Source organism: Chrysoperla carnea, chromosome 1, assembly GCF_905475395.1.
Source record: "Chrysoperla carnea chromosome 1, inChrCarn1.1, whole genome shotgun sequence".
NCBI classification, from domain to species: Eukaryota; Metazoa; Arthropoda; class Insecta; order Neuroptera; family Chrysopidae; genus Chrysoperla; species Chrysoperla carnea.
Window position 1 is genome coordinate 96271318 of NC_058337.1, and position 25736 is coordinate 96297053.

Sequence of the window (25736 nt, forward strand, 5' to 3'; positions counted from 1 at the left end):
CATCAAGACACTAGTCCATTGTTCAAGTTTTATAATTCCAAAATGTCGACAAACAATAGTTTTGACTACTAAGTTACAATTGGCAGTTAAAGACCAAGAGCTAGAGACCAAAATGCGGGTGACAATGATCGGCGTTTTTTTTTTTGAAGAGATTTTAGAGATGTAGCATATACGTGCCTACATAAAACATATCTTAAAAAACTCTCCTCTTCAAAAAAAACGCCATCAGCGTCATCGTCCGATTGAGTTAGAGTGGCGGCATTTCTAATTTTCTAAAAATTGTTCAAAATCATAATTAATTAATTAATTAAAAATTAAATAAATAATTAACTATAAATTATTTTTGTTTCAGATTGGAATTATCAACTGGATTGGAAAATTTTCATTAGCTGAGGTACGTTAAAATATATTTGTAAAATTTTCAACCAAAAACCAAAATTTGAACACAGGACACATGTTGGAACGTAATATAAAAAATAAAATAAAATACCAAAATTTATGTAAAGTTGTATAATGCAAAATTTTTTTCGAATCCAAAATTTTTTTATAACTTTCGATGTATTATCCCGCTGCAGTGAGAAAACCATTCAAATTATTTAGCGACAAAAGACTACCATGACGTATTAAAAAATATTTATTAATATTTAAGTAATATACCGATTTACAATTTTCTTTGAACCTGTTTCCAGTACCTGAGACCTCTTTATTTTCGTTTTGAAGCAAAAATAAAAAAACTTCTTTTTTATATGCGGGTAGTCTCTAATGTCGCGATATTTCGCTTTAGGCTGCCTAATTAACTTGTGATTTGAAAATGGAATTAAAACTACATTTAGCGGAAACGACAAAAAAGCAATGCATCTAAGTGAGAGGTATTATATACATCTGTTGAAGCTTTGATATGCGTTGAGATAGTTGTAAGACGCTTGGAGAGTGCGAGAGTTTCTTAGTTGAATAGATGAACTACAACAGATAAGCCACGATAAAAGCCACTTTTGTAATTTCATATACTACCTCTTATTTAGATGCATTGCTTAACGCATGTACTCTGTCATACTCGTGATATTTATATGCGTAGATATAAATCGAACATTCTGTATATGAAATGAAATATGATAGATAAAATAAACAAACCTTAAATAAATGAACAGTTTCATCGATTTCAACAAGAAGAATTATTGCCTATTGTTGTTTGTGGTTGTTTCATTTTGTAATACAAATACAAATCATGTAATAGTAAACAAATCTATAGATATACAAAATTACAAAATTACATGCACGATGCTATGTTTCAATCAATCGGCATACCGGAAGTTGGAGACAGTATAATAATATTATATGTTTTTTGGTCCGTTCATTTCAAACTTTGAGATTACCAAACTGAAATCTGGTCCAGTATCTAGAACTTGTGTTTATGTAGAGCTACCTGTTCTAAAACTAAAAAGTGACCTGGAGGTTGTAGTTGAGCAAAGTCGGTCAATTGAGTTATGGATTAAAGATTTTGAAATTAAATTTTTTTTCAAAATTTGGAGTTTATATTTGAGTAAATTAAATGTCTATAATTCGTTCGAAAAAAAATTCCAGTGTTCTTAATAATAAAAGAACGTCAGACGGAAAAATACCTTTTCATCTTAATTTTTCCATCACCTATCAACCGTTTTTCTGCTATACACTTCTTTTGAGCATCCTGTATACCCTCATTCCTGTGCTTGCCTACAGATTTTTTTTTTTTAATTCGCATAGTCATACTTGATCAGATAATTCTGAAATGGATTGTTCTCGAAACCAAATGATAAATAATTTATTTTTTTCTTTGTTAATTAACTTCCAGTAGAGCACTGCTTTGTAATGTCTCACCCCTAGCACTATGTCTAGTTTGCCTTGAAAATAATCCGCCTCTAACAATTAGAGTCTATTCCGTATATTAATATTTTTTAACACAAAATTGATGGTAATTATGAACTAAAAATAAAAAATGATTACTAAATAATAAAAGTGTTAAAAAAAACTTTTACAATTTCGTCGTTTAATAATAATTTCTAGTAATAAATTTAATGGCAGTTTAATTTCATATCATGCTATACATTTGATAAATTAATATACATCGTTGAGCTCTATATGACGATAGGTGTGGCTTTTCGGAGGAAGTAAAATATTGGATTTTTAATAGATAAGCAAAATATTTACATATATCTATAAAAACTAGCCTTCTTCACACTCTCGTGAATTTGCAAAGATTCAAGCAAGGAACGAGAATGTGCAGTTCGGGTTCGCTTAAGAAGGTGGGGAGAGGACGTGGGAGACACCACAAGTATGAGCTCCACATTCTCCTTCCTTGCTCGACTTTGCAACGTCCCGAAAGTTTGGAGGAGGCTTATTAATCATAAACAAAGTACAATTGTTTGTAGATTGCTTTTTACAAAGGCGGAAAATCGTTTTTTCGATTTTGCCGATTTTATTAACCCCCGAACCAAAAAAATGGTGTTCTAAGTTTGACCGCTATGTGTGTCTTCCTGTCAGTCTGTCTGTCTCATCGTAGCGCCTAAACAGATGTTTCAAATGCGATTTTAGGGTTCCTTACCCGGAACAACTAAAAAATGGGCGATGATCCTGAAAATAGGTTCAGTTTGGAGAAGGCTCTAAAGAAAAAGATAATTTAATGAAAAGTGTTATTAGATACGTTACAGGAGTTGCTTAATTTTTGTAAATTTCACTTGTATCTTATGTTCTACACCAGTTAGAAAGATGCAAAAAATTTACTCTACCAAATTGTTTGCTTCTCGATACCATGGATTATGTTCTTTTTCGTACATTCCTTGGAGTAAAGGTTAATAAAACCACACATGCAAGGGGACTCTACCGTCGTGTGGAGTTAAATTTTTTGATTAATGGTCGTAGGACCGCCGGTAGCAACAAAGTTCCTTACCCTTTTTCTTCAACTCAAATTCACGAACTTATTTTTACTACGACAGTAAACTAGAAATACCTACTCTTTTTTCTGTAGTGGTGTTTTCTACATGGTACTTTGTCTTACATAGGGATTTACTTGTATGACTCTTACATTCGATTGACGTATAATTTTATTTTATAGTTATCCAATAGAATTTACTCGTACACACACAGGGCATACTTAATTTTCCCAAATTCCTACGGCCGCGTTAGGGAAGTTCGTTCCAAAAATCAAATGATATTTTGTCTTCACTTAACGGGACTAACGTAATATACAGATAAACCCTGTATATTATTTGTAAATTATATGTTGTGTTCAAAGAATTTATCTATCACACTTAATTTATTAAATATGATAAATAATATTACAGAGTACAGACTAAAGTAAAGTTAGAACGATGAATGGGAAAGTTTTAATGTTTTATTGTAATGTATATGATCATCTGTGTCTCCTTCTCGTATTTTATAACTTTCACAGATAAAAGAGATGTGGTTTGTATACTTACTGCTTTAACTTGTGTTCCCGTTTTTGCAAAAAAACGATTAATAAAAGTTATTGTATTCGAGTCAAAAAATACAAAATTTTAACCTGTTCTCAAATATTGGATTTTTATGTTTCGAGTAGGTGAACATCGATGAAAAGTAAAAGATTTTTAATCGGTATGCAGTACATAATTGTATTCTCTCCTAATATAAAATCAAGTTTCTGGATAACTTAAAGTAAAGCTAAGTGAACACAGTATATATAATGTCATATAAGAAAGTAGGTTATTAAAGTGTGGACTAAAAAATGTACAGAGACATAGATAAAACGACCGCGACGCATAGTAATTATTTTAAATTATTAAAAGTGGAAATAGCAATGAAAACTGGAAGTTTTATTTCTTTATAAATTCTAATACTAAAAATAAATAATTTCTCTTTGTATTTGTATTTTGATACATACAGATTATATTCGTGATTCATTTTAAAGTTATTATTTTCTTATCGATAATAATAAATTTTGAGTATATAGTACGGCGGCTACACATGCTTCTAGTCACTCATAGTAGCTTGTACTTTGATGCCCCGAAATATTCTTACAATAATTTGTTCCATAGATTAGGAAGACGTTTGCCTGCAAAGTTTCAGCTCGATTGGATCACGGAAATACGGCAGTCAAGCAAAGATTACGAGTTAAGGTGTTTGTTTCCCTACAGTATATTTTAAAAAAGTTTTGATTTATTGTACGGTACATACATATAAACCAAATACATGTTTTGTAGTCAAATAATGTGTTATTTTTAGCTTTACAATACCACGCAACTACAAAAATGTATAATATATATTGTGTGCAAGTGCTGCTTATACATTTGATAATATAGATATCTCTCTTCAATCATCAATACTCTAACTATAGTCGTCTCTGTTCATCAAATGATCTTCGATGAACTCATAATTAAATTAAAATTTTGATTTTATATCAGCGACAACCTTAAATTTTTATGGTATTATTATAAACTAAAAGATATTTAAGATAGTTTTTTATCACACTCTCTAGATTTTTTGATATAGAAATATCCAATTGAAGAGGATAAACCTATATGATTCATTATTTTTTCAGCCAATTCTGAACGATAACATAATAATAAAAAGCTCGAAGGCCTAGGAATTTCTTGTGATTTTTGGAAACTTTGTTAATCAAAAAGTTTATTTTTAAAGTTTTATTGAAATCTCTAGTATTATTCAATCCTTGCATATCTCCTTTAAATAAAGGGAATAAAAAGAGAAAAAATTTTATTTTGAAATCTATTTTTTTTTTTTTTTTAATTGAAAAAATTGCTTATTATTGAGCCCCAATTATCGTAAAACCTCTCGGAGATCTGATAAAATGTTTTCACAAATCTCATATGATTCTAATTATTGTGTGATGTAATTTAGGAATGACTTCTAAGGGACCAATTGTACGCATTTGGATACTCTCAATTTAACCCGATATTCGACTTGGTGATCGCCGTACTATAATATAAAAATTATTATGTACGTAGTTATTTAACTGACTGATGATAAAATATACAGAGATTATTATTAATATGTATTAAATATTTATCATAGTCCCTATTTTTTTATTTATAGAATATTTTTATTGACTTTTTAATTTAGATAATAAATTAGTATTTTTAGTCTACAATAAAAATTCTTTCATTATATTAATAAGAATAATAATTGTAATCAATCATTATCAATAAAAATAATGCTTTAATTAAAGAGAGACTTACATAAGATCATGGATCATAAGAATATTTATTATTATTTTCTACTTTAAAATGAAAGAACGCTACTGACTGAGCTAATTGTAATACCTGGCAGCTTTATTCACGTCTCAATGCTTTTCTTTCTATTTTTTCGGTCTATTTTTTCCAGTTAACGTTCAACACACATCAATTATTTTGAACGTGCTTAAAAAAATCTCTTGGAGAGTTGACACAACTAAAATATATTTCCTTTATATGAGCTAAAATTAACATACAAGTTTGTAACTCCACTTAGAGAGAGATAGATATTTTTTGTGTATTTAAAACAAAGAGATTATATATAACGTAGAGGCTTAAAAGCATAGGAAATAAGTGAATTTTTGACCGTTAAAAAAGAGACCAAAAAAGGGGACGTCTTCCCTCTTTGTCTCCCGGCCTGACAAAGCGCTATATCAATATTTTGAATTATTCATCAAATCGTTTGGATGGGCACTTTACGGTTCTATGTTATTACTTCTATGATTTATAACGAATGTATCGTCTATTTAAGGTTAGAGGCATTTTGTCAGTATCAATGTATCAAATGTAAATGATACTATTGATAAATTTTTATATTTGTTGTATTTCCATAATTGAATTTCCATCTGTAACTGAAAAATGGAATGTAAATGATACAATTGATAAATTTTTTATTTGTTGTATTTCCATAATTGAATTTCTGTAATTGAATTTCTGTAATTGAAATTAATTGAAGTTTGTTTTGAAATCGAAAATGTGAGGAACGAGATGTGTTGATTGATTGGCACATCTCAGGCTTTCAATTCACATTGAAAACTCAACCTCAACTCAACTTAAATTGCAGGCGCAATTCCTCCGTGTGGCAAGGGGAAGGGGGAAACATTGTGACGTCACATGTTAAAATTTAAAATATAAACTGAAAGTTTAAAGTAAAAATAAAAGAAAACTAACCCGTAAAAACCAAGATTTTAAACTGTTGTTTTATTTTAATTAAATTTTTAACTGCTTTTAACACACAGGAGGTGGCTCCAAAAATGAGACCGTCTGTGACAAGGGGGGCACTTGTAACTTAAGTATTTTGCCAAAATTGAGGCTTTTTATTTTATATTGTAGATACCCTAGAGCCTACATGGCCGAGCGGGTTCGAATCCAGGCGGCAGCAGTGTGAACAATTTTTAATTAATGGGAGTGCAGAATTGATCACATTGTCGTCGCTTGGATAAGAACGAAGTAACTGACTCCACCCACATCAAAAATGTAATTGTAAATATGTTGTTAATTGCATAAATAAAGATTAACAAATAATGATGTGGGTGGCCTTAGTGATAAGGCGTATGTCATAAGAACGGAGGTTAAACCTCTATTATTTTATAGATACCCTAAAATGTAGATATAAAAACGATTTCTTGCGTGCTAATCCTAAGTAGTGCGAACAAATAAGAGATGAGACGAGACTACTTATGGAATTTCCTATTACGAAAGGAATTTCATCTCTATACAAAAAAAATATCACTAAAGGAACATTGTCGAAATTACTAAACTTAATTACTCGAAAATTAAAACAATCTTCAGAAAGTTTTCTTCTTCTTGTAAATCTTTTAGTGAATTTTCATATTATTATGGTGCATACATGTAAATAGTTTTTACAACCTTAAAATGGAATGTCTAATCCGAAAACGATTCAATTTGGGTACAATTATCTCAAAAACTTTGTTTTCAAATTTTTAGGAACATCAAAAACAAAATGTTATTGCAACATAAAGTGGTTAGATTTCTGATAATTTCAAATGACAGAAAGCATTTGTACGCATCAATAAACAGATTGGGTTGCTCATATTTTGTATACTCAACTATACCTTCAGAATTTTCTCTATGTGATGTTGTTAGCATACAAAAATCTTTTCACATTTAATTATTTATGTGTGTTTGTGTATAATTAATGAATTGTTGTAAATGATTAACAAACAACATTAATTAGGAAAGAAGGTTTAGATACAATTTATCATTCAGAATAAACAATAGAATAATTACAAATGTAATCATCACGTGGGGAGGTCGTCAAAGTCGTCATACCCATATCTGTAATATATTTGCTGAAGTATTTCTTGGTAGATTGTGCGATCTATCAAATGGTATCCACCAATGAAAGGATACTGCACAAAATATTCAATGTAAAAAATACTGTAAATAATCTCAAATTTTCAAAAATTAATTGCTGAAATCAGGGACAAGAATCTTTAAGCCTAGTATAGATACCAGTCAGCAAATATGTCTTTCATAAATAAATATCTAGCAATTCCTAAAACTTTTCCCTTTGCTTCTATAGATTCTAACAAACAATACCCTTGAACATACCGGAGGACTCCTCTCGCTTTCTTAACTTTTTTACTCGCTTATCTTTCTCTTTTCCGTACCATACCAATAATACTTCAAAACTTGCCTCGATTGCACGATAGTAAAGTTAATAAGTATGTGTTTTCATAAATATAGAGGCTGTTGCAAATATCACGATGTATCCGTAGGCCCCATCTTGAAAATCGTAAGAGATAGAACATGAATTTAAATTCAAAAAATATGCGTTAAGAAAAAATAAGCAAATTGTATCACAAATTCATCTTCAAATTCAGACCGATTTCAATACATGGATTCCTCTATCTATATGTTATCTATCTATGGAAAAATCCAATAAAGTTTTGATACTCAACAGTGTCTCTACCTACAGAGCATTTCAACAATTACTTACATCAGTCAAATGTTATTTTCACTTGCTATTTATAATATGACATTACACTTAAATGAATTTTCACAATAATAATACAGAATTATAATAAAACCTTGATTAATAACGTTATTATGTATGATACATATTTTACTAATAAATATGTTAAAATTATCATTTATCATCTACAATTATATATTCGCTATTTCCCCCATAGAGAAAATATCATAGAGCTGTATAGACTTAGGAAACACAATAAGTGAATTCTTGACCTCAATGAGAGAGGTGTAAAAAGACAGAAATCGTAAACGAATAAGAGAGACATATGAAACAGGCGGAGACAGCTATACGTGCCTACTTTATTTGTCTCTCTACAACTATACTACATGTACACTATATGTATACTATATACATGTCAATTGAATCTTTGTAGCTCTATGGTATTATCTCTCTGATTTTTTTCTGGCATCACAGGTATAAAATACTCGCCGACGAGCTCCATAAGCTTTTGTCCACTAAGAATAAATCGTTTGGATAAAAGTTTCTAATGATTATTCATGACATGTAGGCAGATAACAAAACACAATAGTAATAATTATAAAATATATGGATTATTATTATTTAAAGAAAATAAATTCTTTAAAATTATACATCTGGATACGTGACAGCAAACACCTATCAATTGTGCTTTGAATGTTCTACGTCATGTCATATGAAAGGCTATGTGAGCTTACAAACACAAAAACATATAAACTGGCAAATACTAGTAAACCAAGCTGTCATCTGTACCTGAATTTTTGCCACTGATATCTAAAAATTCTTAATTTGCCACTTTGAAAACCCGTTATAATGTAAAGAAAAAACTAAATACAGATAGCTTTTATATGAATAAACTTTTTAATAAAATTCTTTTAATTAACAGTATATTATTTGAAATTTGAACCTGATTAATTATTGTAAAAAAAGGTAAAGTATGATTAGTCTCAATCAACTCTGATTTCCTGTTTATATTGTAATTGATTAATTATTCATAATGTAGAACAACTTTCTACATAAAAACAGGTCCATTACTTGATTTTATAATTAGGTTATTGAAATATTTTTTAAACAGGATATGCCAATAACATCCTTCAAAACATAGTAAAACAATAAAGTTTTTAAAAAAAATTGGAGATAAGCTGGACTTTGTTGGAGTCTTAAACCTATCCACAAAACCCTTGACTTGAATGGGAATGGTTTTTAATTTTTTTGTAGAGAATAAGAGAAATAAAATCGAATTTTTTGTTAATATCTTAGAAATCATAAATTTTTCGAAAAACTAATCATGAAACAAATTGTAGCTTTTAAAATTTTGCATAAGAAAGGTCTGTAGGCTCTTTTCGCAGAATTCATTCGAGTCAAAGATAAGTTGCGCACGCGGTTATACTTTGGTTACCACAGTAATCAGAGTTTCAATACCTTTCAGTGCTTTTTAAATGGAAAATTTTAAATTTTCATTAGATAAACATCTACTGTCGATATTTTTCTTTATCAAACTCATGATCCTTTTTAAGAAACGTCACGGGAGTATAATTCGATTTTCCCCAACGTTATTTGCGCCTACATTTTTTCCTCTATTTTACGCCTTTCCACGCAAAAACTGTTATTCTAACTATAACTAATAGGTATTTATCCTCATACTTTACGTATTTTATCTAACCTCTGTGGAAACCGGATATTTATATATATGATAAAACTAGAATAATAAAAATTTTTTGCATATTTAAATATTTATATTCTTATTTAGTAGTTTTAAATATATCAGGTGTATCGGAATCAATTCACTTTTCATTTTTAGAGCCAAATGTATGAAAAGTGTTTGATGGAATGCAAGTATAGTACATATTATAAAATTTCCGCCTAATTGGCGCCCTCACGGGTAAACAGTGATGTTTACGAAAAAATGTTTCAAACAAAAGTTGTTTAATTTTTGATAAGGAACATTTTTTACATTTAAACTTTTGTTCTATCTCTAACGGTTTACAAGATGGGTCCTACGGACCCAAGACCCAATTGACCTATGATGCTCATTTACGAACTTGACCTCACTTTTTACGTCCTGAGTACGCTGTAAAAGTCAACTCGATATCTTTTTTCGTTTTTGAGTTATCGTGTCCACAGACGGACGGACAACCGGAAATGAACTAATTAGGTGATTTTATGAACACCTATGACAAAATTTGTTTCCTAGCATTATTATTTCTAAGCGTTACAAACTTGAGACTAAACTTAATATACTATTTATATTTCATATATACATGGTATAACAAGTGAATACAAACAATTGACTGAGTTAATTGTTGAAAAACCAGTGTTGAAAAACAAGTGAATACAAACAATTGACTGAGTTAATTGTTGAAAAAACAGTGTTGATAACTCTGTCACATTATGATGTTTACGCAAACTGTTTCAAACAAAAGTTGTTTATTTTTTTATAAGGAAAATTTTTTTACATTTAAACTTTTGTTCTATATCTAATGGTATACAAGATGGATCCTACGGACACAAGACCCAATTGACCTATGTTGCTCATTTACGAAATTGATCTCACTTTTTACGTCCTAAGCACGCTATAAAAATTTCAACTTGATATCTCTTTTCGTTTTTGAGTAATCGTGATGACAGACGGGCAGACATACGACAGACAGACTTACAGGCAGACAACCGGAAATGGACTACTTATTTAGGTGATTTTATGAACACCTATACCAAAATTTTGTTCATAGTATCAATATTTTTAAGCGTTACAAACTTGGGACTAAACTGAGTATACCTTGCATATTACATATATGCATGGTATAATTATATGCATTATAATCTCTATTAAGGGTGGAAATTATAAACGATCCTTATAAGGTTGATTGAAAAAATTTACAAAAATGATGCACCCAGTATAATGTAGTAAGTCAATGACGTCAGACAATAATATCAAGGATCAATACATAAATTTCTTTCAATATTTATTTAACATACAAAACAAATAATTATTATGGTTTTATATTTTATTGAAGGTAATCTGATAAGATCATATTATTTTCTTTCCATTTTATAGATGTTTAACCATGTTGTTGTATTCTAGTTGTAGTCTTATACCATTTTTTTCTTAAATTTTCTTTGAGATAAATAAATAGTACAGACAATAGAATCAAATAGTCACCTTGAGTTCAAAAATTACGCGAATAAAATGAAAAATTGATTCTAGATAGTTGATAAGATGTCAAATAATAATTTAAAAGACCGTGTATCACAAAGCGTCATACAACTTTGGAAAATGGAAAATTAACATAAAAGAAAGTTTTTCTCAAATAAATATATGTTTGCTTTAACTAAAAAATTCTCTCATACAAAAGATATAACTGGCGTAATTCGTACATTATTGTTTTTTAGGCGACTTCATGATTATAGCATCCTTCTAGCTATGCTGATATATGCGAGACAAAAATTTCGTAGATAACTCGAAAACCATACATTGTTGAATCTTATTCATCGATAACTCAATCGGATCATTCATTAAAATATATAACAGGAAAATCAAATATCATTTAGCAAAAGCTCATGAGTCTATTTTATAGTTCGTAAAAAAATAATCAAAATGAGCTGTAGTTGACGTCAGCAGCATGAAAATCACGGAGTTATGATGTAAATAAACTTTCGTATTTTCATACTCTTGATAGATCGAATGTTTCATTTAATGAGCCATATTTCCGAAACCATTATTTTTAATGAATCGAAAATCACTCGAAAATTGAATGTTTTTAAATAATCATCGAAAAACTGAAGAAATTTGTGGCTTCGCGCATAGCAGCTTATATATTTACAAAAAAAAGTAACTACTATTCGTAAAATGAAGCATATTTCAGTCAATATTGAAGCTAGAAAGTCGAATTAAAAACCAAAATTAGTAGAATTACAGCTCTCAAATTCTCTATTGCCTGTGCTAAAATATTTTATTTATTTGTGTAGATAATAATGTATATGCCAAATATGTGTGGGTAATAACACAATAGCAACGACACTGGCTAGACATTTTACTATTTTCTTGAGCTTAGAAAATCAACTTATTTTTTACATTGAACGAATATTAAATATCTTTGATTAATTTTTTGTACGTGTTTTGCTGCTCTTAATGTAACAAAAAAACTACTAAAACTGACTATTTTTAAATCATCGAAAGTCGAAATTTGTAGGAAGTTTTTTCGAAAATCCGTCGTATTCGCCTTGAAAAACTCTTTCAGCCACCTGCTCTCGATTCTATTTAAATAAGCGTAACTTTGACACCCCCTGCTACCCTTAGTATTGAGCACTATAATCGTAAATGGATACGTATTATTGCCGTCATAAATATTTCAGCCTTTTTTCTTAAACCGTATGAAATTTAGAAAAACTTAAATATCTTAAAACACTCATATAGACCTTCATTAAATTTTTTCCCATGTGATATTGAAGTTTATATCTACCGCACAAAAGATTCTGGTTATTTAACATTTCAGGCTGTAGTTTAATTTTCATTTATACATAAATGCTTTTTTCCAAATTCCAGGGTACGAAGCCGCGGGTGTAGAAAGCAAGTATTTCATAAATACATAAATAAACGCCGTGTTAGTAAGTATAAGTAGGTACAATGACATGGGTTTTACATTTAGTAAAACTTTCTTTAGTTTTTTTCACGATAAATTTATTTTCTTGATCATTTGCCAAGATCTGCTTTTATTTTACTGAAGGCACTAATCTCTCTATTAACAAGTGAAAACAAACAATTGACTGAGTTAATTGTTGAAATACCATATTTAGACAGTTTTGGTTAGGCACTCGCTTGTTTTTTTCTTCTTTTAAACCCAATAATTTGGGGTCATTCTTTTCAGCTGTGATATCATTTTTTCGCTAGCTATCACTTATGTACTTAATTCCGGAACCGGGACCCCACATTCTTGAAATCCATTAGAGCTAGGTTAATTTTGATCACAAATTTCAAAAGTGTGACCTAAATTTAGTACGATTACATACTTGGTTTATCAAAATTAGATACAATTTGAATGTGATAGAGCAAAATTAATTTTTTTTAATTTTGATGACGTCATAAAGTTGAAAAATTCTATTTTTTTGATAAAACAGGCAATTTTGATCCGATCGTACTGGAATTTTTGTTGAAACCCACTATTTTGAGGTCATTCTTTTCGGCTGTGATGTCAGTTTTTCGGGAACTATCACTTATGTGCTTAATTCTGGAACCAGGACTCCACATTCTTGAAACCCATTACAGCTAGGTTAATTTTGATCACAAATTTGAAAAGAATGAAATTGCCAAAATGTATTAGGTCTCTTATTGTAAAATAATCCCCTTAATTTTATAACATAGGTGTTTTTTCTGCTTTCATGGGAGGATTCGGTTTATTCTTCGACATACTTTACGGTAATTTTTCTGTTGGTAATCTAAAAGAGTAACTCTGATTCGAAGCCCGGGGAGTTATAGTAATACGAATCGGTAAATTCTTGATATCAAAAAACAATAATTCACGAGAAATTAAAGATGCAGTAGATTATGAAACGCCAAAGAATTTCTTCCCTTAAAATGTTATCGTTTTTCTTCTATTTATGACTTTGAGCACTTTATATGTATTCTATAATTATAATATTCAAAAGGCTTTTAATGGTTAAAAGTAATTCAATCAATTATGTGTTACATAATATAATATTTAAATGAGTGGAATAATTAATGAGGGATGTTAAATGTAATTTATATATATTCGTATATGATATATATACTCTTTTCATTTGCTATTTTTAATTATATATAACCCTTCCAGCATCATTCATCAGGGTATATTCATAGAGAACTGACAATTTTTCTGGTTTAACGAAAATCAAGCAATTCATATGATCATATGCACGAAACAGAGTACCTCTTTGTTTTGAAGTCGATGGATGGATAGCTGTTTTTTTTTTTTACTTTTAAATTTATTAAATAAATAAAAATATTAGATTTATACAAATTCATATATAAATGAAATAATTCATCTAAAGTGTATTTAATATACTTTTTTATAAATTAAGAATTATTTTTTTTATTAATTATCAATAAAAAATATTTATATTTTTGAATAAAAAAAAAAGGTAGTGACGTATTTACACCCTTTGAGGCAGTGAGCCAATTGGAATCACGCTAAATTTTTCTCCTTGTTTCTATGGTAAATTACGTTTTAATATATTGAAAGTAAGTTTAGAAACAAACCATTTATCAATCTGGCGTATGAATTTATAGTTAAGAAAAACCATTTTCAATTACAAAATTATATGAAATATAAAATTTTAAAAAAAAAATTTTTTAATTGTTCTTAGTAGTTTTTTATGAATGGAAATTTATTTTTATGCAAAAAAATTAACCTATTTGAACTCCTTGATATTATCGAATAGGTTTGATATGAAATCAGAATAAATTTACTATTCGAAGCTCCTTCAAATCATATATTTATTTATCTTTTAAAATTGTTGAGAAAATGGAAACTATAATTCTGTCCTGATTTATATCCTCACGGGAAACCAATGATATTTATGAAAAACTGCAGTATATTTTTTGCATTAAACTTGTTCTATCTCTTACGGTTTAAAAGAACAATTGACCTATATTCTATAACAGTTTTTCTACAGTTTATTCTATCTCTAACTATGCTGATAAAACTTTATAGGAAAATAATGTTTCGCATAAAAATACCAATAACATGGTCGAAACATCTTTTTCGAAAACTGCGTGGCTTAGGCATAGATTCAAAACAGTAGTTATAAATATGAAATATCTTATTTTTGCTTGAAACATTTAAACCTTTTACCTTTTTTTTAAACCAAATGAAGTAAACAATGTGATTAATAATTGATACATAAAATTTTAAATTTTTGTTATTTATTTCAATTTTACGCGTATATTGCATCCACTTTAAAGAGATATGCATGGATTGAATAATACTAGGGATTTATTTCATTAAAACTCTATAAATTCATTTTTTGATTAACAAAGTTTCCAAAAATCACAAAAAATTCCTAGGTCATCGGGCTTTTTATTATTATTTTATCGTTCAAAGTTGGCTGAAAAAAATGATAAATCATATAGTTTAGTTATCCTTTTCAATTAGATATTTCTGTATCAAAAAATCTAGAGAGTGTGATAAAAAACTACCTAAAATATTTAGACAATCTACAATCTTATAGTTTATAATAATACCATAAAAATATAAGGTTGCCGATGATATAAAAATAAAATTTTAATTTAATTATGAATTCATCGAAGATTCATCAATTGATGAACAGAGGCAACTATAGCATAGTTAGGCGACTATAGTTAGAGTATTGATGATTAAAGAGCGATATCTATATTATCAAATTTATAAGCAGCACTTGCACACAATATATTATATATTTTTGTAGTTGCGTGGTATTGTAAAACTAAAAATAACACATTATTTGACTACAAAGCATGTATTTGGATTATATGTATGTACCGTGCAATAAACCAAAACTTTTTTACAATACTGTGATAACACAAATGAATAATTGCAATAGACTATTGATGCAAAAAATATAAACTGACCCTACGGAGCTATGGTGTGTCTACTACTAATGTCTAATCTATATGCATTAAGCCATTGTAAACTCATACACAAAACATATCAAAAACAAATATATATTGATGAGAATGGTAGCTCACACTTAGTTTACTTTTATAGTAAATCTATTATTTATACAAATCAATTATTAATTGAATGGTGTTATGCAAAAGAGAGTTAACCCGTTAAACCTGAACATTAGGAATTATTCCACCTATTTTATATAAAAAGTTACATTGTTCAAAAATGATTCAAGCCCAATCAACTCTTCAAAAGTGAATTTATGCAATAAAAATTTTAACCTATAATCTTTGAATTATATTTACCTTAATATACCAAGAACCGAGCCTACCAAAAGACCCATTGTGCCCTGATAATTAAGGATGCATGAGCACGGTAATGGGGACACAAATTAAAAAAATATATTTTTTCAATTTTGATCGAGAATTATGTTATATAACTTAACAATATAAGACGAAAAGTAAAAATAAAATTTTTCGTTATCTAGAGTAATTTTTAAAATATTGAAAATTATTTCGCCTTTGATATTTCGAAAAACAAGGCAGATATCGAAAATTTTTTTTCTTATTTTTCTTCTACATTCATGAAGTTATAACAAAATTAATCATCAAAGTTGAAAATAATTGGTACAAATAATTTCAACCACAGGTCTAAACTTGCGTTGGCTGTCGTACTACCTTAGATAAATTTTCAATGTCTTCATTGTTTTTCCAAAATTTTCAATAAGTAAATTACTTTCCGAATCATGTGACTTATAAATTGAAAACAAATTCATTTTAATAACTGGTTTTTGTAAATTTTTTACCATTTATTTCTGGATGACCTTTGATATTACAATAAATGCATATAAAACATTTATTCTGAATAAAAATATTGTCATTTAAATTAATTGTAATATTACTTTTTTATAAACAGGTATGCCATTACAAATTCCTTGATCCAATCCTGTTTTTATACAATATCAATAAGGGAAGAGTGTAAAAAGTGGAATATGATAAAGAGAAAAAGTTTATGAAGTGGAATGATAAAATAAATAGAATGAATATCTTCTAGTATCTAATATAGTTGTTAACCAGAGCGAGAAGAATGTGTCAGAGACATTAATAGTCCAACCGATACCTTCATTTTCAAAACATCATGATCAATAAATTTAATCAAGCGTTGATTGGATTTCTTTTATTCTTCCATACTAACAAATGATAAAATTTATAAATTTATAATAATAAAAAAAGCTGGGCAAATTTCCCAATAATGAACCTGAACACAAATTGAGACACAGGATAAGGTAAAACAGAAATATCAGCTTTGGTCAAAATGACTGACATAATTTAACGCTACTCTATCTCTTTATTAACACCACACTAATTATATCTATTTGTATAGGATATCCATGTGAATCGTGAAAATATAATCAAATTATTAAGATTGGAGTAATATTCATTCGTCAATTTCTAAAGATACTCTTGCAAAGTAACGCAAAAAAGCCGACGAGCTTGCTAGAAATGGCACAATGCTGTCTGCAAGCTGCTCTTTAAAGAGGATATAAAAAGGGCCAATCTTAGATGGAGGGAGGAACGTACTTGTGGTGCGACAAGACAGATATGGTCTGAGTACAATCGTAGGCGTTCCGAAGATCTTATATCGCTTACAAGGGCCTCTATTAGCAAGGTTATTGCAGGTATTACAGAACACTGGCTTGGCGAAAGGCATGCTGAACGCCTGGGCCTGACAGTGTATCACGACTATTGCAGAAGCTGTCACAGTGTGGAGGAGATGATGTCTCATCTTTTCTGTCACTGTCCAGCTCTTGCCATGACGAGGTGGACTTATTTGAGCCAGCCTCTCTTTGACGAACTCTCTGACCTAAAGTCCGTTGACTTGAAAGCACTCCTGCTGTTCTTAAACAGCTCAAAATGATTCATGGAGTAGTGGCCGGGGATCGGCCAACTCTTTTTCGATATCACAACGGACCCCGTGGTTTAAGTGTGTTCCACTAGAATAGAAACTGGAAGTACCTTAAGAATCATCAAGTATCATCCTGACGCTATACGTGTCAGGATGATACTTGAAGAAACAGAATCATCATGTATCATCCGGACGCTAACTGTGTTTCCTTTCTAAATGTGTTTATATCTAAACATTTCGTTGTTAAATTAATTTGAGATATATGTATATTTATATGAATTTTTTGTTTACTTTGTGCTAGAGAGCACATATCTAAAATAGTGCCATGCAATTTTGAAACATTCTTTATCATATATTTTATCATTGTTATATATACATTTCTCATTTTAAACACTAAAGTAAGGTTCAAAAAATTTCCGGTTTCTTTATCTCCGATTTAATCGAATTCATTCAGCTTCATTTGAGAAAATGTTTAAGATTAATAAGTTATGAAATCAATTAAGAAATTTGGAAAAAAATAATTAAATCGCTCGAAATCGAACCTTAAAAGCTGCTCTTACATTGATTAAGATAAATATAGTAAAAATCTAAATCTAAAAAATAGGAAGTTACCAAATCAAATCAGCCCACCAGAAAAGCACATACATTTTCGGTGTGCTTATTTGGCTTGGGTAACTTCCAAAAACTAAAAAATGTCATGCATAAAAAATGAAAAATTAATAGAATTTTTTTGTTTGTTTCAGAATCTAGTCTACTTCTTAGAATTTTAAACCTGATCTTCAAAATTTCTTCATCTCATCGAAATTTAAAAGAAGCAACAGGTCATACTTCACACAATTTTCCTTAGTTACAAAGCAAAATGACATCAAGATCAAAAGAAAAAGTTGCTGCTGCATTTCGCAAATTATTTCGTTCATCAGATAAAATTGGCGAAGCGGGTAGCAATAATACAAGTAATAATAATAATAATAATGGTAATGCACAACAGGCAGTAGGATCTCCTGGCCGAAGGCATTTATTACGTGGATATCGTGATGCTGTTTCCCCTGCTGATGGATCAGCTTCTTTACCTTCAAGTCCAGCAAATCCTGCCGCAACATCAATATTTAAAAAAAACACAACAAGTCGTTCTGTTGAACGTGATAGCACTAGTACCGGTAGTCAATCAGCAGGTGCTGCTGCCGCGCAAAAGACTGTCAGAGCACGTAGATTAATGAAAGAATTACGTGAAATTCAACGTATACAATCATCTAGACCTGATCCTGTGTTCACTGTAGAACTAGTTAATGATAACTTGTTTGAATGGCATGTACGATTACATCGAATAGATCCAGAAAGTGAATTAGCAAATGATATGCGAGAAATGAGTATTCCACATATATTATTACATTTAATATTCCCAGAAAATTTCCCATTTGCTCCACCATTTATGCGTGTGATATCACCACGTATTGAGAAAGGTTTTGTTATGGAAGGTGGTGCTATATGTATGGAATTATTAACACCACGTGGCTGGGCAAGTGCGTATACTGTTGAAGCAGTATTAATGCAATTTGCTGCTAGTATTGTAAAAGGACAAGGTCGTATTGCACGTAAAGTGAAAGGTTCCAAAGATTTTAGTCGACGTTCCGCCGAAGAAAGTTTTAGATCACTTGTTAAGACACATGAAAAATATGGTTGGGTAACACCAGCATTATCTGATGGTTAAATTAATTTTTATAAAATTGTCCACTTATTATTTTATTATTAAATTTTACATAGAGCAATCTTTTCTTCAAGGAAAGATAATTACAAACTGTCTCAAATATCAAACGCATTTCAAAGTTGATATTTTGACTTTTTAGAACGCTTAGCGTTTCTAAAATGAATTAATTCATTTCCCTTTTAGGCTATCATATACCCGCATATTTTATTTCGAAGAATACTATCTATCCATCATCTATCTAATGGTCAATTAATTTTAACTGTAAATACAATTTTAATTTATAAGTTAATCATTATTTGAGACATTTTGTATTAAAATATTCTATGTGTATGATCTCATTTTAATCTGATAATTACTCAAATTTTACACCTAAACAAGATTAATTACAATTTTTTTAATGTAAATATTTATAAAATGGAATTTAATTTGAAAAATAAAATAAAACTTTTCAAATAAAATAATATGAAAATGAATTAACATAAACAATGAAATGAGCTAATGAACAATATTATATACGTTTAAGGATGTACGAGCGTCAGGGCAATTTTGTATAAAAGGCTTGATTTTTTTTTATATGAAGTTGGACTAAGTCTAAATCAATTCTGAAAATTTTAGGAGGGTTGCCCGATTATTTAAATAAATGACTTCTAAAGTAGGCATGTTTAAAATTGGTTTTATGGGAAAACGGTAGATGGATGACATGTTTTCATACATTTCTCCAAAACTAGTCGGTGGAAATTTAAAAAAATAAACTATTTAAATTAACGTTAAAAACTTAATAAATTAAGTTGAAAACAAAAAAGGCTCGTTGTGCCCGACTAATTAAGGATGCATGAGTACGATTGTGGAGACAGAAACTAAAAAAATATATATTTTCAATTTTGATGGTGAATGATGTTATAACTTGACAATATAAGACGAAAAGTAAAAATAAAATTTTTCGATGTCCAATATCTTTAATTATTTAGCTTTCTGTATTTCGGAAAACCAAGGCAGATATTGAAAAATTTTATTCTTATTTTTCGTCAACATTCATGAAGTTATAACAAAATTTATCATCAAAGTTAAAAATAAGATACAAGTAATTTTAACCACAAGTCTAAACTTGTCTTGGCACTCGTACTACCTTAAGATCAGTATTATTGTAATATAGATAAGGTTTTTTTTGTGGAAGTTCCATATCTCTCTACATCAATATTCATGAATGTTGTCTCATTTTAAGAGGACATTTTAAAAAGGACGGAATTTTTTCAAGAAAAACACAAAAAAAGAAACAACAAGCCTAAGATCCCCTATAGTCTGGAATTTTTTACAAATAGTACCAAGTAATCCGATTATTAGATTCTATATGTTTATACTCGAAAGTACAATAGTCTGATTACAAAAAAAAAAAAAAAAAAAAAAAAAACGATTACGACGGATTTCACGGGGAGCGGAATTAGCCAGAGGCTGGATTACCGGGAGTCTTAATATTTCTTAAAGTGAGACATCATTTTAAAGATCACCTCTAATGACCAAGTTTTTTTTTAATAGTCGAAAAGTAATGTTTTTGTTGAATTTGGCGAGCCTTGCGTGAGATAAAGGTCGCTGCCACGCTTAGTGCCCATTCGGGGTCAAGGCAAGCGGTATGAGTCCCGACTGAAGTTGAAGGCCGATATATAAAGTTTAATCCCGGTCGTTAATAAATATTTGCATTAACTTATTTCTCCATTTTTATATTACTGTTCGGAGGCTGATCAAAATAGAATGCGATTAATAGATTAATTCGCAGGGTCAATTATTTGTTTTCAAAAAATTTATAATTTTAATTAATATTCAAAGCAATTATGAAAATAGTTGTCATGATTTAAAATAAAAAATATTTTTTACGAAACTGTATATCACCCTTCATGCTTTTACTAAATAAGGATGCGAGTGTATTGTTTAAATCAAAATCATATATGTGTGTCCTGAATAAATAAAATTACATAAAATTTTACAAAATATTAAATAAATTGTCTAAAAATAAATTGCGGAAAAAATATATTTTTTATTTATTTTGAAAATTATTCGATTTTTAAATCAAAAATAATTTGTACACCAATTTATTATTTTTAATGAATAAAACCGGATTGGCTCATTGTTTTCTTAATAATTAATTTTAATTAAAAAGACAAACAATTTTTAATTAATGAAACTTTTTTAATCGTTGTCTTTAAGCAAAAATCTTTTAAATATGAAGGGTAAAGGTAAGGAGGACCATCTCATATGGTCGTGTAACTTATCAAGTGTCCATTGTACAGGCAAGTGTAGTCTGCCGACTTCAAACTGCTTTTGGCGCTATTATTAAAAAACGTATTCCAGAACACCAGCGCCACCTAAATTTGTTTTTCTTCACAGAGATAGTACTCTTTACCTATACCCTACACACTTAAAAGCAGAAAAATCTGAGTTTATCGGTTTTCTTCAGAAAATAAGGGGTTAATTAAATATATTTATTTAAAATTTGTAATACTTTTAAATTCCCGTTAAAACTCTTAGCGTGAACATTAAAAACTCCACGTCCTTTTAGCGTGCACATCAATTGTCCTGGTTTACACTAAGTGTAAATAGAAAAGGATAGTCTAATAAAACTGTTATAGTACTACCCTGAGTGTAAGTACACAGAGTGTAAAACAGAACAGCTTAGAGCACGCTAAAAGGGTGTGTCATGTGACTGTCCTAAACGAATACAGACAATATCATGTTTTTAGAGCCGTTTTGATAATGTTTCAACACAATATTTGTAAACAAAGGACTATCAAATTGAAATTTTAGAACAAAAAATTGCTAACTTAGAGCAATTTCTTTTGCTTACCTATAACTTTGGATTTTGGTATAGTAAAAATGAACAACGCGGGTGTTTCAGCGGCCAGCGGGAACTTAAATGTATTAAATTTTTAAAGAATATTGAAGCCTGTATGTCTTGTATGTCGTAAATGAGTGTTACCATTTAAACAATTTGAGACTATTAAAAAAATGGACGAAAACCTATTCATTTTCAATAATTAGTTTATTAATTAAACAAATCAGTCTTTTGTTTAGACCAGGTTGTGTGCTGGATATTTAAATTCGTTATTGTAAAATTACTACACTTGATGCGTCCAAAATTTGCACAACCATGGTTCAATTGCTCGTAATTATAAATCAAAACATTTTAACTAATTAACGAAAATTTCCATCATTTTCTTAACTTTTAATAAAATTATTTACCGAAAGTTACATTCCAAACGATTTATCAAGGTAGCTAGTTAATTTTTAGCCATATTTTCCTCGAAAATATAGACTTTTGCTCTGTATCGAAGTGGTGGGATGTGTTATACATCCGTCTCATGACCCTAGAACACAATTGTTAGGTTTTTTGGAAAAGTCTGATTCAAAATACCATTTCAATGAAAAGTATCTTTTAATAAGAAATATATGAGGGGGAAATATGATTTTGGTGATGGAGCTCTTACTGTTCACAAATATTTTTTAATTATGTAACCATTAATTGATTAATGAAGTGTAAAGAACAGTAGAAGCAACTAAGACTCAATTGGTTAAATAAAATAAAAAGAATTTATAGTAAATTTATAATCTTGATGAGAAAATAATTAGTATTATTATCCAGAACTATATTTAGTTTTGTATTTTTGTCTATTTTTTCCATAATCAGTTTGATGTGGGTACAAGCTGTGTATAAAATATTCTCACGAAAAATGAAACATAATTCCATGCTTTAAAACTTAATGTTAAACTTTAGTAAATAATAAGAAGAATATTAATGGTTTTTTTTAATGACTGATTTCAGTAACAATGAAGTTTATGTTTACAATGCTTATGCTTATGTAAATCCACCCTCAAAATTTATTCTAAAATTTAATTTTCAGTATAATCAGAAATAACATGAGGGAATTCGATTAACTTGACGTGAGCGATATTATGTGCTAGTGGTAGTTAGAGTCATCTTCTATCTATCTACTAATGCTTTGCGATACAGCCATATTGAAAAAGCCTCTCCGGAGCTATTTAAATTTTGGGGATTTATATCTCCCTCTTAATTGGACGAAATCGACTTTTGGTTTTCCTAAGGTTTGAGATTGTAAGGCCATTATGACTGTTTTATTCGTGATTTTTTAATGGTCGGGTAGACCATTTCATAAGTATTTATTGGCTCGCTTTGGTACCTGTCTGTCTAGTATGACTTATTTAACAATAGTGGAAGCGGTAAAAATATAAATTTTTTCCCATTACTTTCACCATATTTGATATGTTTACGATTTTAAATTCAAAAACGTAAATAATACTTTTTAAGAAACAATAAAAAGATTTATTTATTATTGTACTAAAAAAATGTAGAAAATATTTTTTTCTGAATCCCTCACATATGAATTTGAAAACGCTATATTTTATAGTTAGAAAAGTAAGGAATCCAGCTTCAGGGGCTTTGAGAGTTGGATACAAATAAAAATATATTTAAAATTATATTTGAAGCATATATACATGGGTTTATGGACCTATAAACCTGTATGTAGGAAATTTTAAAACGGTTTGGTAATAATTATAAAGTAATAAATTAATTTTCTAGCTTTTAATCAATTTAGTACAATCTTTTTGTCAAAATAATAAACATAAATGATTGTTTCTGAAATCACTTTTTAAAAAATTAACACTAGATCGTACTTAAAAAAAATATTATATAATTTTTGAGTGCCAAAATTAAATAAATAAAATGTATTAAAAAGAATACAATTAAATCAATTTGGTATGCGATTGTTGAATTTTTTTTTATATTTTCAATTATTCAAAAAGAATTAAAAATGTTTTTTTTAAATAATAAAGACAGAGTACAGAGTAAAAATTATTTAAAAATTGATCGGTTTTCAGAGAGAAAAAATATTACGTAATATCCGTCCCATGTAGAAATTAATATTTTTAAGAAATTTTATTTACTATGAATTTAAAAGACATTGATTAATGATTATTATTGGGGCCTGATTGTAAATAAGTTTTTGTTTCAATTTCAATTCGTACTTTGTCTTCCAATATATTTTCTGTTTAAGAAATTATAAAAAAATGTTATACAAAAGAGTTAGAAAATATATTTGTAATTTAAAAGAGGAAATAAATGACATGAATTTAAATTTAAAAATAAAAGAAAAATAACTAGTCAGATGGAGTCTATTATATATAAATGTTTGTTGTATATATTATCAATCATGTTATACAAAATCGATGTTTTTAAAATTTATAAACAGATTTTACTGCATGCTTGTGCAACAACAACAAAAAAATTATACGTTTATATAAATGTATATATAATTAAATTAGAATGTATAATTATTAATTTCATGTTGTGATTATATTATTATTAAATAAATTGTATTTGAATGTTATTTAAGTGATTTATTTTCGCCCCTATCTACTTAAGCTACAAACAAGGGCAAGTGTTAAACATAGCTATATCACTTGCAAAAAACAAAAAACATTATAATGTAGTCAAATGGTGGTTTTTCGACAATAAAATCCGAATTTAAAGTTTTCATGAGGTCGGCCTCAAACCAAAAAATGCTCAATATTTTCGTATTTTTAAAATTCTTTCCTTCAAAACTCTTATAATACCACGTAAAAGTATATTAAAATCGCCCTCCTAAAACGAAGAATAAGAAAACTACTCGAAGTGATTATGCAATTTCTGTGCTCTTTTTTACCCCTTTTATGTTACATGAACATTAAGTGCTACATACGTAAATTACCAAGAAAATAAATTTGGCGCACGGAGTGGGTAATTTGCTATTTCTTGCTCGGAAAACAGTGCAGAAATAGAGTCATTATCCCACATGAGCGAAGAAAATTTAATATCATTTGTATCAAAGAGTTTTTAAATCAAGAATGATATTCAGAATAGGAATTTATGTTCAAAGTAGGTAAACTTGATAGTAGTCTTTTGGTGCTAAATTTATAAATTTAAACTAATAATGTTTAAATTTCTTTCTTATTTTATAAATGATCACCTCAATTTTTTTTTTTTATGTCAAACTCTCTTTAAGAGACAATTTTTGAAGTGAAAATTTCTATAGGTGCGTTAGACGATTTTTGGCAGGGTAAAATCTTATGGTTTCACATCATGAATACTACATAATTTTTGCAGTATTTCTTCTAGTCGAATGTATGTTACCTTTTCTAAAAACGTTGTCGAAAGGCTGAACATAAGTTTTCGGCACAGCCACAGGCTATATGCCTTTTCATTTCTATTACGTTTCATTATTGTTTCGGACAGACCGTAATAAGTTGGACAAAGATACAAGATATTTGTTATTCATTTTATCTCCTTGTTTCTTAACAAAATGTCCAAAACAAAAGGTAATCACTATTTAAAATGAAAAGGTCTATTTATAAATTTCATATTTGGCATAAAATTAATAATTGTGCATGGTCACTGGTCTGATTAAAATAAAAAATTGCGTGGGATTTTTAAACTTTTGTAATTTCAAGTTCAATATAATGCCGACTAGTGGCAGCATACATCAGCCAATATTGAATAGGGTAAAATT

At 28.9% G+C, this 25736-nt stretch overlaps 1 protein-coding gene across 1 annotated transcript; it reads left to right on the forward strand.

Moving 5' to 3' along the window:
* The first annotated feature begins 363 nt into the window (after positions 1–363).
* Positions 364–19585, forward strand: LOC123305302 (ubiquitin-conjugating enzyme E2Q-like protein 1). Its single transcript, XM_044886988.1, has 2 exons — positions 364–394; positions 18221–19585. The coding sequence occupies exon 2, from the start codon at positions 18337–18339 to the stop codon at positions 19183–19185; it is 849 nt and encodes a 282-aa protein (XP_044742923.1). The 5' UTR covers positions 364–394; positions 18221–18336; the 3' UTR covers positions 19186–19585.
* Positions 19586–25736: the final 6151 nt, after the last annotated feature.